The sequence below is a fragment of the Geotrypetes seraphini genome, chromosome 8 (genome assembly GCF_902459505.1).
Source record: "Geotrypetes seraphini chromosome 8, aGeoSer1.1, whole genome shotgun sequence".
NCBI lineage: Eukaryota > Metazoa > Chordata > Amphibia > Gymnophiona > Dermophiidae > Geotrypetes > Geotrypetes seraphini.
Window position 1 is genome coordinate 152,547,772 of NC_047091.1, and position 14,845 is coordinate 152,562,616.

The 14,845-nt window shown below is 41.0% G+C and overlaps 1 protein-coding gene across 2 annotated transcripts in view; it reads right to left on the minus strand.

Moving 5' to 3' along the window:
• Nucleotides 1-14,486, minus strand: part of DNAH10 (dynein axonemal heavy chain 10) — a 543,078-nt gene extending 528,592 nt beyond the window's left edge. For both annotated transcript variants that reach the window (XM_033954155.1, XM_033954154.1), the window contains exons 1-4: nucleotides 14,238-14,486; nucleotides 10,244-10,336; nucleotides 9,899-10,023; nucleotides 3,430-3,538 (exon numbers count right to left, since the gene is read on the minus strand). In XM_033954155.1, the coding sequence (XP_033810046.1) occupies nucleotides 3,430-3,538; nucleotides 9,899-10,023; nucleotides 10,244-10,336; nucleotides 14,238-14,463 (553 nt within the window). In that variant the 5' untranslated portion in view covers nucleotides 14,464-14,486. The remainder of the gene's footprint in view (nucleotides 1-3,429; nucleotides 3,539-9,898; nucleotides 10,024-10,243; nucleotides 10,337-14,237) is intronic.
• Nucleotides 14,487-14,845: the final 359 nt, after the last annotated feature.

Genomic DNA, 14,845 nt, shown 5'->3' on the forward strand with positions numbered 1-14,845 from the left:
ATCAGATCCCCTCGCAGTCTCCTCTTCTCAAAGGAGAACAACCACAGTCTCCTAAGTCGTTCCTCATAGTCCAGGTTCTCCATACCTTTCACTAGCTTCGTTGCTCGTCTCTGCACCCTCTCTAGCAGTTTTATATCCTTCTTTAGGTATGGAGACCAATGCTGGACGCAGTATTCCAGGTGCAGTCTGACCATGGCTCTGTAGAGCGGTATTATAACTTTCTCTGATCTACTCGTAATTCCCTTCTTTATCATGCCTAGCATTCTATTTGCTTTCTTTGCCGCTGCCGCATATTGCGCCGACAGTTTCAGGGTCCTATCTATCAGTACACCCAGATCCTTTTCCTGTTCGGTCTTTCCCAGAGTTACACCTGACATACTATACTTGTGATCTTTATTTTTTCTGCCTAAATGCATCACTTTGCATTTTTCCACATTAAAAATTCATTTGCCATTTATCTGCCCACTTTTCCAAATGATTCAAGTCACTCTGGAGTTCCTTGCTGTCCTTCTGCGATCTGATTGCCCGGCATAGCTTTGTGTCATCTGCAAACTTGATGATTTCACTAGATGTTCCTTCTTCCAGGTCATTTATGAAAATATTAAATAAGATGGGTCCAAGTACCGAGCCCTGGGGTACACCGCTAGTCAGTTTTTTCCCATTCTGAGAACTTCCCATTTATGCCCACTCTCTGTTTTCTGTTCTCTAGCCATTTGCCTATCCATCTTAGTATATCTCCCTCTATTCCATGGCCTTGTAATTTCCTGAGAAGTCTTACATGTGGAACCTTGTCGAACGCTTTCTGAAAGTCCAAGTATACAATATTCACCGGTTCTCCACTATCAATTTGTCTGTTCACTGTCTCAAAAAATTGAAGTAGGTTCGTCAAACATGATTTCCATTTCCTGAACCCATGTTGACTGGCTCTCATCAGGACATGTGTGTCTAGGTGCTGGACTATGCTATCTTTGATCAGCGCCTCAACCATCTTTCCAGGGACAGATGCGAGACTCACAGGTCTGTACTTGCCTGGCACTCCTCTTGATCCTTTTTTAAATATCGGCGTGACATTCGCTATCTTCCAGTCGTCCGGTATCTGTCCTGTTTTGATTGACAGGTTGGCAAGTTTATGCAATAGTTCTCCGATTTCAAATTTTAGTTCTTTTAGGACTCTCGGATGAATTATGTCCGGTCCAGGAGATTTATCACTTTTAAATTTGTCGATCTGGTGGTAAATCTGGTCCAAGTCCACTTCTACTGTGGTGAGGCTGTCCTGTACGACTCCCTTGAACACTTTCACTGTGTCAGGTATTGTTGCAGTGTCTTCCTTTGTAAAGACAGATGCAAAGAAGGAATTCAGTCTGTCTACAATTTGTTTGTCATCCTTGATGCACCCTTTTCCTCCCAAGTCGTCCAGCGGTCCCACCGCCTCACGTGTGGGTTTTTTCCCTTTTACGTATCTAAAAAAGGGCTTGAAATTTTTGGCCTCTGGCACTATTTTCTCCTTGTAGACCTTTTTGGCAACCTTCACCACCTTGTGACATTTTTTCTGATCATCTCTATGTTTGTTCCAAGCTTCAGATGTTTTCGTGCATTTCCACGTCTTAAAGGAGTCCTTCTTTTCATTTATGGCTTCCTTCACCTCTTTGGCCAACACAAGAAACACAAGTAAGTAAGCATGAGTGCTTTCCCCAAGCCCAAGACTACAGTAACTGAGCTGGTTGAGGACAGGATTGAGTGGACTGATTTGTAGAGCATGGCCCTTTGCTTGATTCTTGCACACCTGCAGAGACTGTTACTGGGATATTTGAAGGCAGAGAAAGGAGCCTAAGGCCAGGGCAGGATTAATTCGTCGAGGGCCCCTAGGCACACAAGTACACTGGGCCCCCTGCCCCGCCCCACCCCACCATGCGGCCGGCGGAAACAGTAAGCTGCGTCAGAGGGAAGCTTTGGGCAAGCAGCACTGCTTGCACAATTACAGTTCCCATTGCCTTTTTTACCCGCGTTGCTTGCTTGTCTTACTTTCCGTTGATGGGGGGGCGCTGCGTTGCTGATCGGGGTGGGGCCCATGTTGCTGATCGATGCTGGAGGGGCCCATCGCCGTTTGGAAAAAACAATGTTGATGCCCTCCTTCATCGGGCTCCCCTGACCATTTCAGGCCCTAGGCACGTGCCTACTTGGCCTATTGGTTAATCCTGCCTTGCCTAAGGCCCTGATTGGCTCAGATACCTAAGGCCCTGCCCCTTGGGAGGGCCCTTAGGTATCTGAGCTAATCAGGGCTTTAGACCCCTCCCCGTGTATCACATGATGCACCAAGAAGAGGAAGACCCACCATTTTGGATCAGCGGGCCACAGAGCTGGAGGGACCGAGCCTCCCTCCTGCTCTCTTCACACAAAGGTACTGGGGGGTTAGGGGTGCACCCAGGGGCAGAAGGGAGTGGGCATCCCTCTTGACTTTTTTGGGAGGTAAGTGGGGAGGGTAGGTGATGGTTCGGGGGTGGTGCCTGGTGGGGGGGGGTCCGTTGGCAGGAGGGAGTGGGCACCCTCCTGTCAATTTTTTCTTGAATGGGGATGGGGGTTGGCAAAGCAGGAGAGAGTGGGCACCCCTCCTGCTGATTTTCACTGGCATGGAGGGGTTGGTCCCTAGTGCCAGTTCATCAGGGAGACCTCAGGGAGGGCAGTCAGTGGTGGAGGGGGTGCTATTTTCTTTTCTTTTTTTTAATGGGGCACACATTGTGCATGTGTAACACACACACACACACAGCATCTGTGTCCATTAAAAAAAAGGTTTCCTGCCCCCAACAGCTGAGTAGCAAGAGGCTGCTTCGGGGCTTCACCTACCTCTCAGCTGTTCGGCCTTCCCCTGACGGCTCTGCTGGCCTTGCGCTGAGTTCATGGACACCAGTGTGACATCATCATGTTGCATCCGCGCATGCGCAGATGCCCTCCCAACACAGTCCCAAGGACAAGAACAGGTTGCGGGGGGCAGGGCTGGGAGGCGAGACTGGGACAGAATGGGGTGTGACTTGGGCGTAATGGGGCGGGGCTGGATGGAACTGGACGAGCCTGGAAGCGAGCCTATGGGTCCGGATTTTACAGGAGTAAATCTGGTAAAATCTGGTAAAATCTGGTAAAATATGGTAATGACAGAAGTCAATCCAGTGTACTCCAACTGTAGTGAAAATAAAAATATTTCCAATGCAGAGAGGCCCAAGACTGCACAGACCTAGAGACTAAATTACTCTCATTGTTGGAGGTGGTCCCTCCTGCAGCACAGTGGCAGGATAGTGCAGGGAAGCTTGCCCTGGTTCTGTCCATGCTGTATCTGTTTTGTTAATAAATGTAGGATGCTGGTTTCCATTATAATCAGTCTGCACCTTCCCTGAACATATCATCCACTAGATTTAATTCTACTGTGTTGTCTCATACCTTTGGTGTTTCTGAGAAAAAACAAAGCATTATAATTCATAAACTCGTCAGGAATATCAGCACAAAACACATACAGGAGTGTCCGATAAATCCTCTGAATTACAGTTTTCTGAAAAATAAGCAACATAAAGTAAAACATTAGATACAGAATTGTAAAGGCTGTATTGGTCCTGAAGATCACTGGCTTAATCTAATTATTAACCTTTTGCTAATGAGTGCTAATTTCACTTGCTACTTGAACTTCTGTAATGTTAATGTCTGCTCTGCCAAATCCCTTCCCTGAACCTTATTGTCATACCTAAAGAAGTACCAAAAGCTCAAGTTCTATGCAACCTATTTAGATAACCATTATGCTCAAAACACATGAAGGCAATCTATTACAACATTTTCTAGAGTTCCTCTAGCACTGGTTGACATTGGGTTCCAGCTATGATAAACTAAGTAAAAAAAAAAAAAGCTTACAAAACTTGTTTTCTGCACAACTGTCAAAATTTCACCAAATTCTTTTTTTAAAAAAAAATCTTTATTCGTTTTCATATCTTACAACAAGTGTGTAATATTCCATCAAAAATAAATTTTACAAATCACTTGACATTCTTACTTATAATCATCAAAGCATAAAAGAATCCCTCCCCACCCATCCCACCCATTAATAATAAACCAGTTAAAACAAATATCATATATCCCAATCTCACCCTACTTATAACCATATATAATAAAAAAAAAGGGGTGGTTAAGGTGTCTGATCACTAGAATATGTAATCAATGGCCCCCAAATCTTTTAAAAATTATTATAATTTCCTTGCTGTATAGCACGCACTGTCTCCATTTTATAAATATGACAGACTGAATTCCATCAAAAGGTATAATTAAGCTTAGTATAATCCTTCCAATTTCCAGTAATATGTTGAATGGCAACCCCCGTCAATATTAGTAAAAGTTTATTATTATTTGCAGAAATTAGACTCTTAAATCTCATAGATGTACCAAATAAAATAGTATCATAGGAAAGGGCAACATGATTTCACCAAATTCAATAAAAATTGGGATATGTATCATCCTGAATAAAATTGCAATAAGCCTACACTCATGCCAGCCACCTCACCTACTCGTATAAGATGTCACTTCACTACCTGGTTCTTCAACTGTCAAAATATTTTCTTCAGTACGAACTGATCAGGCACTGCTGCTTCCAGACTGGTGATCAGCTGAGCCTTTTCTCACAATTTCTTCAAAACATATTCTATGCTTACCCTCTTTCCTGGAAACTCTTGCACCAGTCTGTAAGAACTACAACCTAAAGAACATGTAACTTTTTAATAAGGATTAAATTACAGTTTCTGGTGGAATTCTGTGTGTCATATATATAAAATGGAGCGCACAATAGCAACACAAAGAGGATATTTTGGTAAATTTCAGAAGATTTGGGGACCATTAACAGATTTTTGTAATGAGTAATAACGTTTTCCCAAAGTAAGATATTTGACATGGAGGGGTGTGGGTGGGTAATAAATATTAAATCCTATAATGTATAAGAGTATTTAACTGTTTTTGATGTATTGGGAATGGAACTTTTGTAAGGGGAGGGAGGGGTTGGGAGGGTTTTCTAACTTGATATCAATTGTTTAGATACTAGGAATAGTTCATAATATTCAAAATATTATAGAATATAGGTATTGGCTGAAAAGTTATATTTTTAATGATATATGAAAGTTAATCAAGTGTATATTTATAAGTTCGAATGATTTTTCTTATGCACTTGTTGTAATATGTAAAAATGAATAAAGAATTTAAAAAAAAAAAAGGATCCTTTTACAAAGCTGCAGTAGGAAAGTGGCCTTAGCACACTCTTACATGGTTCTTTCCCACCTGCTAAGGCCATTTTTATTGCTGCCAGACAATGGCCAATTTTCCATCTTCTGAATTAATGGCCATCTGTTTTGTAGGCAGTAAGGGCCTGATTCTCTAAAGGATTCCGATCTTGGTGGCTGCCTAAGAAGTGGCCACTTATCGTGTGTCAATCACGTGTCAATCCTAATTCCTCTCATCTTGGGCTCTGCATCCCCAACCCTTTGTCTGTCCAAGTTAGATTGTAAGCTCTTCTGAGAAGGGACCGTCTATACATGTCAAAATGTACAGTGCTGCATATGCCTTTCAGTGCTATATAAGTGAAATAGTAGCAGTAATCATTCATCAGCATCCAATAGAGAATCGCGTCTACTTTTACTAACAGACTTTTACATTTTACAGGCCTAAATTTAAGGCATCTGACTTCTGCCTACGGAGACATGTAGGAATGTTTATGGACGCTCAAGGCACTTATGGTGGAGACCATGCCCATGTCATACCTTGGGTATCTATAAGCATTCTTGCACCTCCATAGGTGTGCGACATATGCCTACAATGTAAACATCCTTCACTTTCTGCATTTTTTTTTGTTGTTTTTTTTAAACATGTGTCCCGATTGGCTGTGAGATGACCTACTGCCGCCTACAGTTGGGATGTTCATTTGTAGAATCAGCCCCTAAGGACCAAATTCTACAGGTGCTGATTTAGGTGCCTACCTTAATTGCCCAAGCCATTTTAATAGCTTCAATTATGAGCTTTAACAAATTCATAATTGAAAAAAAAAGTTTAATTGGCCGATAGCCACCTACCCGATTCAATTAAAGGTAGGCGCCTAGTGGCACCTAACACCTAAGTGGGCATGTTTGGGGGTGGAGATAGAGATAGGCACCACTAGGAGTGATTCTCTAAAGAACTTAGCGCCTGCAATGTAGGCCAGTAAAACCCTAGCCTACGTTACCAGTGCCTACGTTTTTTGATAGGCGGCGTTAGGCACGATTCTGTAGATGGTGCCTAAGCATGATTTTGAGTTCTCTGGATTATTGTAACATCATTTATCTAGCCTCCAGTAAAAAGAATATGAAAAGGTTGTCGATCATTCAGAACACGGCTGTTCGGTTGATTTTCAACTTGAGAAAATTTGATCATGTAACTAAATTCTATGGGAAGCTACATTGGCTCCCAGTTGAAACAAGATTATTATTCAAGGTAGGCTGTACCAGCTACAAGACATTATTTGGCCTTATACTTGATTATATAATTGATCACTTTAAATTTACTGACAGAAAATGATTTTCTCAGCATTTTAGATTGTTTACATTTCCTACTGTAAAAGGTTGCATATACCAAAGAGCTGGATCATGGGATAAACCCTTTTCTGTCTTGATAACAAACTCTAACTCCTATCTTTCCTTTAGAAAAATGCTAAAGACCTGCTTATTTGACAAATTCTTCTGAACGTGATTATAATACACTGTGTCTGTACAGTCTCTTGATTGTTGTTAACTGCGTTGAACTTAGAGGTTACTGCGATATAAGTGAATCTGTTATGACACGTGGCTAGCATCTTTTTTTCTAGGCGCCTGCTGATTTAGGCACTGTTCATAGAATCTAGCCCTATGGGCCAGATTATGTATAGGGTGCCTATTTTAGGCACTGCTAGGCACCCTAATCAAGAACACCTAGTGATGCCTAACTTTGGAATCTGCACGCAACTTTTTAAAAAATTGGCGTGGTAATTGAAAACGCCCGTTTTCAGCCAATCAAAAAAAATAAAATAATCTGGAATTAATTGGAAGTAATTGCAGAATCCACCGTTCTAGGATTTAAGGGTAAACTAAATGCACATCTCCTTAAGAGTGGCATAGAGTGATACGGGTAAGGGTAAATTAGATGCACATCTCCCTTGAGAAGCATACAGTGATATGGGGACTAAAACTATGCCAGGATACACCTGGCGGGGCCTCCGCGTGTGCGGATCACCAGACTTGATGGACCCAGGGTCTGATCCGGAGATGGCAATTCTTATGTTCTTAAGAGTTTGGCATTGAACTCTTAGGATGCCTTCCAATGCCTAACTGAAAAGTAGACAGGGTTAGTGGTGGAGAATAGATGTGGTTGACTTAGGCATCGCTAGGCATCTGAGTTAGGCACCAGTAAATTAAGCCAAGTATAACCTGGTCTAATATACCAGCTCCTAGCAACATCTAAACACATCTAGGCAGGATTCTATAAGCAGCACCTAGCAGTTGATTGATAACCGTGCCAAGCGGCGCTTACAATGTAGGTACAATCTGTCCCTAAGGGCTCATGCACTAATCAGTTAGTGAAATGGCAATATAGACGCACAAATTAGTACAGAAACACCCACTCTCCGACCCAGTGGCACAGTGAGGGTGAAAATCGCCCAAGGCGATGGCGCCCCTCCTCCACCCTCTTCTCCGCCCTACATCCACTCCTTCCCTGCCCCGCGTGTGCCCTTTCCCCATACCTCTTTAATGTTCCCGGCGTGAACAGCAACCCCAACCTGCTGCTCGCATCAGCGTTGACTCTTCTTCTAATATCACTTCCTAGGCTCGGGTCCAGGAAGTGACATCAGAGGAAGAGCTGATGCTGATGTGAGCAGCAGGTTGCAGTTGCTGCTCACACCGGGAACGTTAAAGAGGTACGGGGGAAGAGAAGGGGCGCGCGGGCAGTAGTGGAGGGGGCGGAGAGGAGGCCGGGTGCCAGCACCCCCACCAAGGTGAAGTCTGGGGTTGACTGCACCCACCCCTTACTATGCCACTGCTCCGACCCTAGACACACAGCCCTCCCAGAATTTTTTTTTTTTAGTGCACTGTTTGTTATGTACACACGTGAAACTTACTTCAGGATGCCTCAGCACGTCCTGCGGTAAGCCCTGTTAAGCTCAGTAAACCTACTCCCTGAGAAAATATGATCATGTTACAACTGCCTTCCTAGACTCTCACTGGCTACCTATGCAAGCACGAATTCAATTCAAATTCTACTGTCTATTATTCAAAGCATTAAACGGCTCCGCCCCCCCCCTATCTAAACAACCGCCTAAACCAGATCCTCACCTCAAGACAAAGAAGAACTCCGAACCCTTTTGCCTTCCCTCCCATTTAAGGGCACTCAGCGCAAAAAGATGTTTGATAACCTTCTGGCGACGCAAGCAGCAAAACTTAACCACTCCATCTCCAACCTGTTGACGGCAACGGGCGACTTCAAAACTTTTCGAAAAGAAATCAAAACCCTACTTTTCAAAAAATTTATCCAAGTGCTATATGATAATTGATTATAATATGTTTAATTCACTTGTTGTAAGAATTCAAAAATGTATAAATAAAAATATTAAAATAAAAAATAAAAAATTTATCCAGATATCTTAACCCAACCCTTCCCCCTCCTCCTAGATAAATTCTCCCCCAAAACCTCCACTTAAATAATCTCTTCCTCCCCAAAACACCAACCAAGTATTCAGATCCCTGAAATGTAACGTAATCTTATTTGTACTCTAACTGTAATCTATTTGTTATATCACACAGTAACGTACAGTCAATTTAATATCCAATTTGTAAGTTCTTCCGGAATTAATCCAGCTACCTCTCCTCCCTTGTAACCAAAAAAAAACCCCAAAAAACCCCAAACTGTTGTAACTTCACTGGAAATGTCCAGTTAGCTCTTTTGTAATCCGCCTTGAACTGCAAGGTATAGGTGGAATAGAAGTCCCTAATGTAATGTAATGTAAACCCATGCTAGAGCTTACTGCAACTTAGTAAAAGAAGGCCTTTATGTTTAAAACATAATGGCATCTGCACATATCATGATAATAATCACTAGGCAGTGGTAACATAATTTAAGGGCTCCTTTTACTACGGGGCACTAGCGTTTTTAGCGCACGCTAAACCCGTGCTTCTAGAACTAACGCCAGCTCAGTGCTGGTGTTAAGGTCTAGCACACGCGGCAATATAGCGCACGCTATTCCACGCATTAAGGCCCTAACGCACCTTTGTAAAAGGAGCCTTAAGTGATGAGGCGAGGATGATACTGTATATTCCAAATTTTATTGAAATTGGTTATGTTTTGACAGAGTTATGCAGAAAACAAGTTTAGTATACGTGTAGTTTTGTTTAGTCTTTTTTAAACACAATGAAGATACATTTCTGGTACATAAAGCTGTCAGAGAATGCATGAAAAGGACAACATTTGCTCAGGCTTTCCAGTTATGATTCTATTAAAATAGTAACAGTGGAGATGCAGTACTCAGAAATATTGACTGAATGAATGGGGGTTGGGCTGGAGCTCTTGCTATGCATGTTGGAGGCCTTTTCTTTATATTTGATGGCATTCCTTTTCTACTTTTATTGCATTTTTATGAAATTCTGAATCACCTAGATCTGACAAAGGAGAGGCAGTATATCAAATTTTAAAATAGGTCAAAGTTAAATAATAATTTAGGGGCCTTTCTACTAAAGTGCAGTGAAATTGCTTTGAATATCGATCCCTAAATGTTAAGGGCCTGATTCAGTAAACATTCACCTTTTCCCCCTTTGTACAGAATGAAAGACAAACCTTAACACACCAAGCCCTTAATCCAAAGCAGGAAATGGAGAGCACTCACGGTGACTGGCGGACGTTTCATCTCTTCCTCCAGGAGTTCTTCCTGGAACTCCTCTGTTTTTGAAAGTTGATCCTCTGGTAATGCTGGAGATCCAGGCTCGTTCTCTTCGAGGTTTTTGTATCCTTCTAAATATGGCAGATAAGAATATAACTATTAATCATAATTCTACAAGCTAACCTCATTTTAATTTTTTTAAAATGTAAAAATTCCAGGACACAAAATTCATCATTCAAGAATCAAACAGATACATGTACACAATTGAGTCAACATGAAACCAATGATAAACTAATACCGAGATTTTTGGCTGTGAAGCCCAAACGGTGTTACTATTTATCACATACTTACTTCCTTCAGTTGTACCGATTGATTCTTTGTCCATTTCCATAGTTGGCTCTATATCTGACATTGAATTGTCATCTGAAAGTTCTATAAGTTCCTCTGGTTCCATAAAGCAACAGAAAATACAGACTGTATGAGACGCTACAAACTTCTCACTGATAGGTCAAAGTACAGCTGACAGAAACAAAGCATCACCTTAATTACTAGGAGTGTTTTTGGAGGATATGAAATGTAGAAATTACCAATGGATCTGAAAATGAGAAATGTATCAAATTTAAACAGGAATTTTTCAAGATAAATATTGTGATAAACTAGGGCTCCAGTCCAAATCCATTTATCACATATATATTTAGAAGTTCTTTTCCTAAGATGTGCTAAGAACTAGCATATTTTAATAATTGAATGTAGGATTTTCCCAAGTACTAAACCCATTTATACTGTGTTCCTAAAATAGGTCTTTTTGCAGGTCCCACACTAATTTTTCCCTTAGCGCACAAGACCTGCAAAAACATTAAGGTGGGAACACTTCCCGTCTCCTAGAGTCATCCAGTTAGCACGCATTAGTGAGAACAAGCTAGCTGCATTACACTCACATGCCCATTTTCTGTCCATGTCAATATAAACTGAAGGCTAATGTCTTTAATCTTGGAACTCTGAATCAGAAGCCTCTATACCATTTCCAAGAAACCTCCCCTTACTATAATGACTACGTTTTCACTGCAAACTTTCATATGTTCATTCAGATTTTACTGGACCTCAGAAACACCTTCCTCCACCTTAACCATTCATATTCTTAGAACGGGGAGCCTCAAAGGTGTATTTTTCCTCACTGGTCCTTGTTATTAAATAAACTTTTTTGAATTTTTCTTTATACGTTTAGGTATGTACTTATCTTTTTAAATAGTACAGCGGTAGGACCCGACATGTTTCGCATCCGCTTCGTCAGGGATCCATGCTGTGTATAAAAATAAAAATTCAAAAAAGTTTATTTAATAACAAGGACCAGTGAGGAAAAATACACCTGTGAGGCTCCCCGTTCTAAGAATATGAATGGTTAAGGTGGAGGAAGGTGTTTCTGAGGTCCAGTAAAATCTGAATGAACATATGAAAGTTTGCAGTGAAAACGTAGTCATTATAGTAAGGGGAGGTTTCTTGGAAATGGTATAGAGGCTTCATTCTCTGTCCATGACATGCCCCCTCCCAAAATCTATTTTTTAAAAATAAATCATACACAGTTAATGCATGCTGACAGGCAAAGTACTCAAAACATTTTAACACGTTTTGCAATAAGCCTTTTTTCCTGCATTTAGCATGGCTTAGCGCTTAATGCAGTTTAGTATAAGAACCCCTTAGTTATAAGTCATATATTTAATACATACACACATAAAATAGTACTTTGAAGAACATGAAATACTAGGGGCTCCTTTTACTAAGCTGCGATAGCGGTTTTAGCTCGCGCTTAGCGTGCGCTGAATTGCCACGCGCACTAGCCCTTAATGCCAGCATTGAGCTGGCATTAGTTCTAGCCGCTAAAATCCTGCATGCGCTAAAAACACTATCGCAGCTTAGTAAAAAGAGCTCTTGGTGATAAACAAATGTATTTATTTCTTCTTGTAGTTTGTTAATCCTGTATAAAACAGCTCTATAATAATAACAAGAAATAACAACAAAACAGCAAAATACAATAAATGAACTAGAAACATAATGGCAAATAAAGGCCAAATAGCCCATCAAGTCTTGATACAGCATCCACTATCTCCTCCTCTCCCTAAGAGATCCCTTGTGCCTGTCCCACATTTTCTTGAATTCAGACACAGTCTTTGCCTCCACCTGGAGACTATTCCACACGTCTACCATCCTTTCTGTAAGAAAGTATTTCCTTAGATTCACTTCATTCCATGTCCTCACTCTGGAGTTTCCTTTGAAAGAAACTAGCCTCATGCATATTTATGTCACGTAGGTATTGAAACATCTCTATCATATTTCCCTCTCCTGCCTTTCCTCCAGAGCAGGGCTGCCCAAGTCCAGTCCTCGAGATCTACTGGCAGGCCAGGTTTTCAGAATATCCACAATGAATATGCATGAGAGAGATTTGCCTGCACTGCCTTCTTGGTATGCAAATCTCTCTCATGCATTTTCATTGTGGATATCCTGAAAACCTGGCCTGCCAGTAGATCTCGAGGACCGGACTTGGGCAGCCCTGCTCCAGAGAATACATATTGAGATCTTTCAGTCTGTCACAGCAATCACAACCCTCACTTATTTGGGTCAAAGACAGGATGGCAAGAAAGCTAGCATGCTAGAGACACTGCATTAAAAGGATAAGTAAAAAAAAAAAAAATTGTTGTTGTTTAGTATTTGGTTTTAAAAAGGAATAGTAAGAAATACAGCAACAGACAAGCAAGATGCATTTAAAGAGGAGGCAATTAAATGAGCCAAAGCTGGATCATTGGCTTTGCTAGCTCTCTTGCCATCCTGTCTTTGACCCAAATAAGTGAGGGTTGTGACTGCTGTGGTTGTTTCCAGTTTGCCTCACTTTTTCATCTTCTACATCCTTCTAATCTTTTAGTCTGTCCCCATATGCCTTATGATATAGAGACCATCAACCATTTTAGTAGCCTTTTTCTGGACCAACTACATTTCTGTTTATATCTTTTTGAAGGTGCAGTCTCCAGAATTGTACACAATATTCTAAATGAGGTCTCACCAGAGTCTTATAAAGGGGCATCAATACTTCCTTTTTCCTACTGGCCATTCCTCTCCCTATGCACCTAAGCATCCTTCTATCTTTCGTCATTGCCTTTTCAACCTGTTTGACCACTTTAAAATCATCACATATAAACACACCCAAGTCCCGCTCATCTTTCATGCACAAAAGTTCTTCACTCTCTGATATGGTTCTGTTGTGATAACCTGATACATTATTAATCAGATGTTTATATTTCTGTAATGTTTATGTAAACTTTCTCAATTAAAAACTATTAGAATTAGAAAGAAATTCTTCCTGTAAATATAGAATCCATGCTTAATGTTATTTTTATTAAATATCTGCACCCAAAAGCCTCTTTATCAGTCTCAAAGTAAGTTATTTGATATTCTAATTTCTCTCTTTTTTTTTTTTTTTACTGTATATTTCAGTGCTCTTCAAAGCAGTTTTAATAACTATGGAACTATGCATAAGTCAAACAACTTTTATATTTTACTTTAGGGTGTGTAAAAATGAGAAACACAGTGACATATAAACATAATTATGCACACCAAAACTTCAGTATGGCTTTACCTTCAACCAAAAGAGAAAGAAAAGTTAGAAAGATCACAATAGTATATTTTAGGCAACTGGAAGAATTTTTGCAATATCTTTTGGTGGCACACAGTTTGCACTACATTTAAGTATAAGATGAATGCTGTTGAAAAGCGCTTAAGAAACGTGAAAATTCTCAATATATGGAAACATATAGAATAATAATTTTTTAAAAAGTAAGATCTATAATTAGATGCTTTAATTGTTCTTGTATTGTATATTTGACAATTCATATCCACTTCTCATTTTATGTTTATATTTTTCAATATATTTGTTTCATTTGCTTCATTTGTTTTGTTATTGCTGTTATTGATAATAGAAAATCTTGTAATTTTCATTTTGTTTTACTACTACTATCTGTCATTTCTATAGTGCTACTAGACATATACAACACTGTACTTAACATATTTTTATTAATAACAAAGCATATTGAACTACAAAAAAAGATAGGAGGCAGTTTCCATTTCCCAGTTGCCTTTAATCAGCATAATACACAGTTCCATCTGAAGATGGCAACTGGATCCAGGTTCATATGACAAGGTATATCCGGTTCTGGGTTTACACTGTTGCATGCAGGAACTTGTAGTTCTGATTCCCAAACTGCATTCCTTAAGAAGTAATGCAAGGCTACAAATCCTATGCACGCAGTGAGGGTAAATCCAGGAGTGGATCAAGCAGAGCTGGCACCTATGCCCTCACCTACTGCGACTTCCACCTCCACCTCTTCCTCTATAACGCGTTTGAAGAAGTTCAGGGCGGAGTAGCCTTCCTCCTCCGAGCACTCGTTGAGGAACTGCAGGATCAGCCGCTCGGGCTGCCCTTCGTTCCTGTTCAGCAGTTCTATGAAGCAAGAGGGGTCGTGGAGGCTAAAGGCGGCGTATACCCGGTCCCGGATCCACTCCAGGCGGAGGTCATAGAGCGCCATACCGGATTCTCCTTCCGAGGCCATTTTTCTCTCCTTGGTGCTGGCCTCAGAGACAGTTGTACGTTACTATAGCAACCGCGTCCTTTGGGGAAGGGAGGGGAGAGGAGGAATGGGTGGAGCCAGGCTCCGTCTGAACGGGGGAACTCGACGGTGGTGGGGCTGGTGTATTGGACGACTTGTGACTAGGGAGACACGTGTGTGGCGCGACTGCGATTAGGTCAAAAATGAAGCCGTTATAAAAATACAGTTGGGCCGGTTGAAAATAGAAAAAAAAACCCCAACAACCTCAGGCGGTGATGATGTAAAAAGGAGTTGGATATTTGACATCTGAACTATGTACAGCCGACCCTGGCGCGCGGCGCCTATGACAAATTTAATAAGG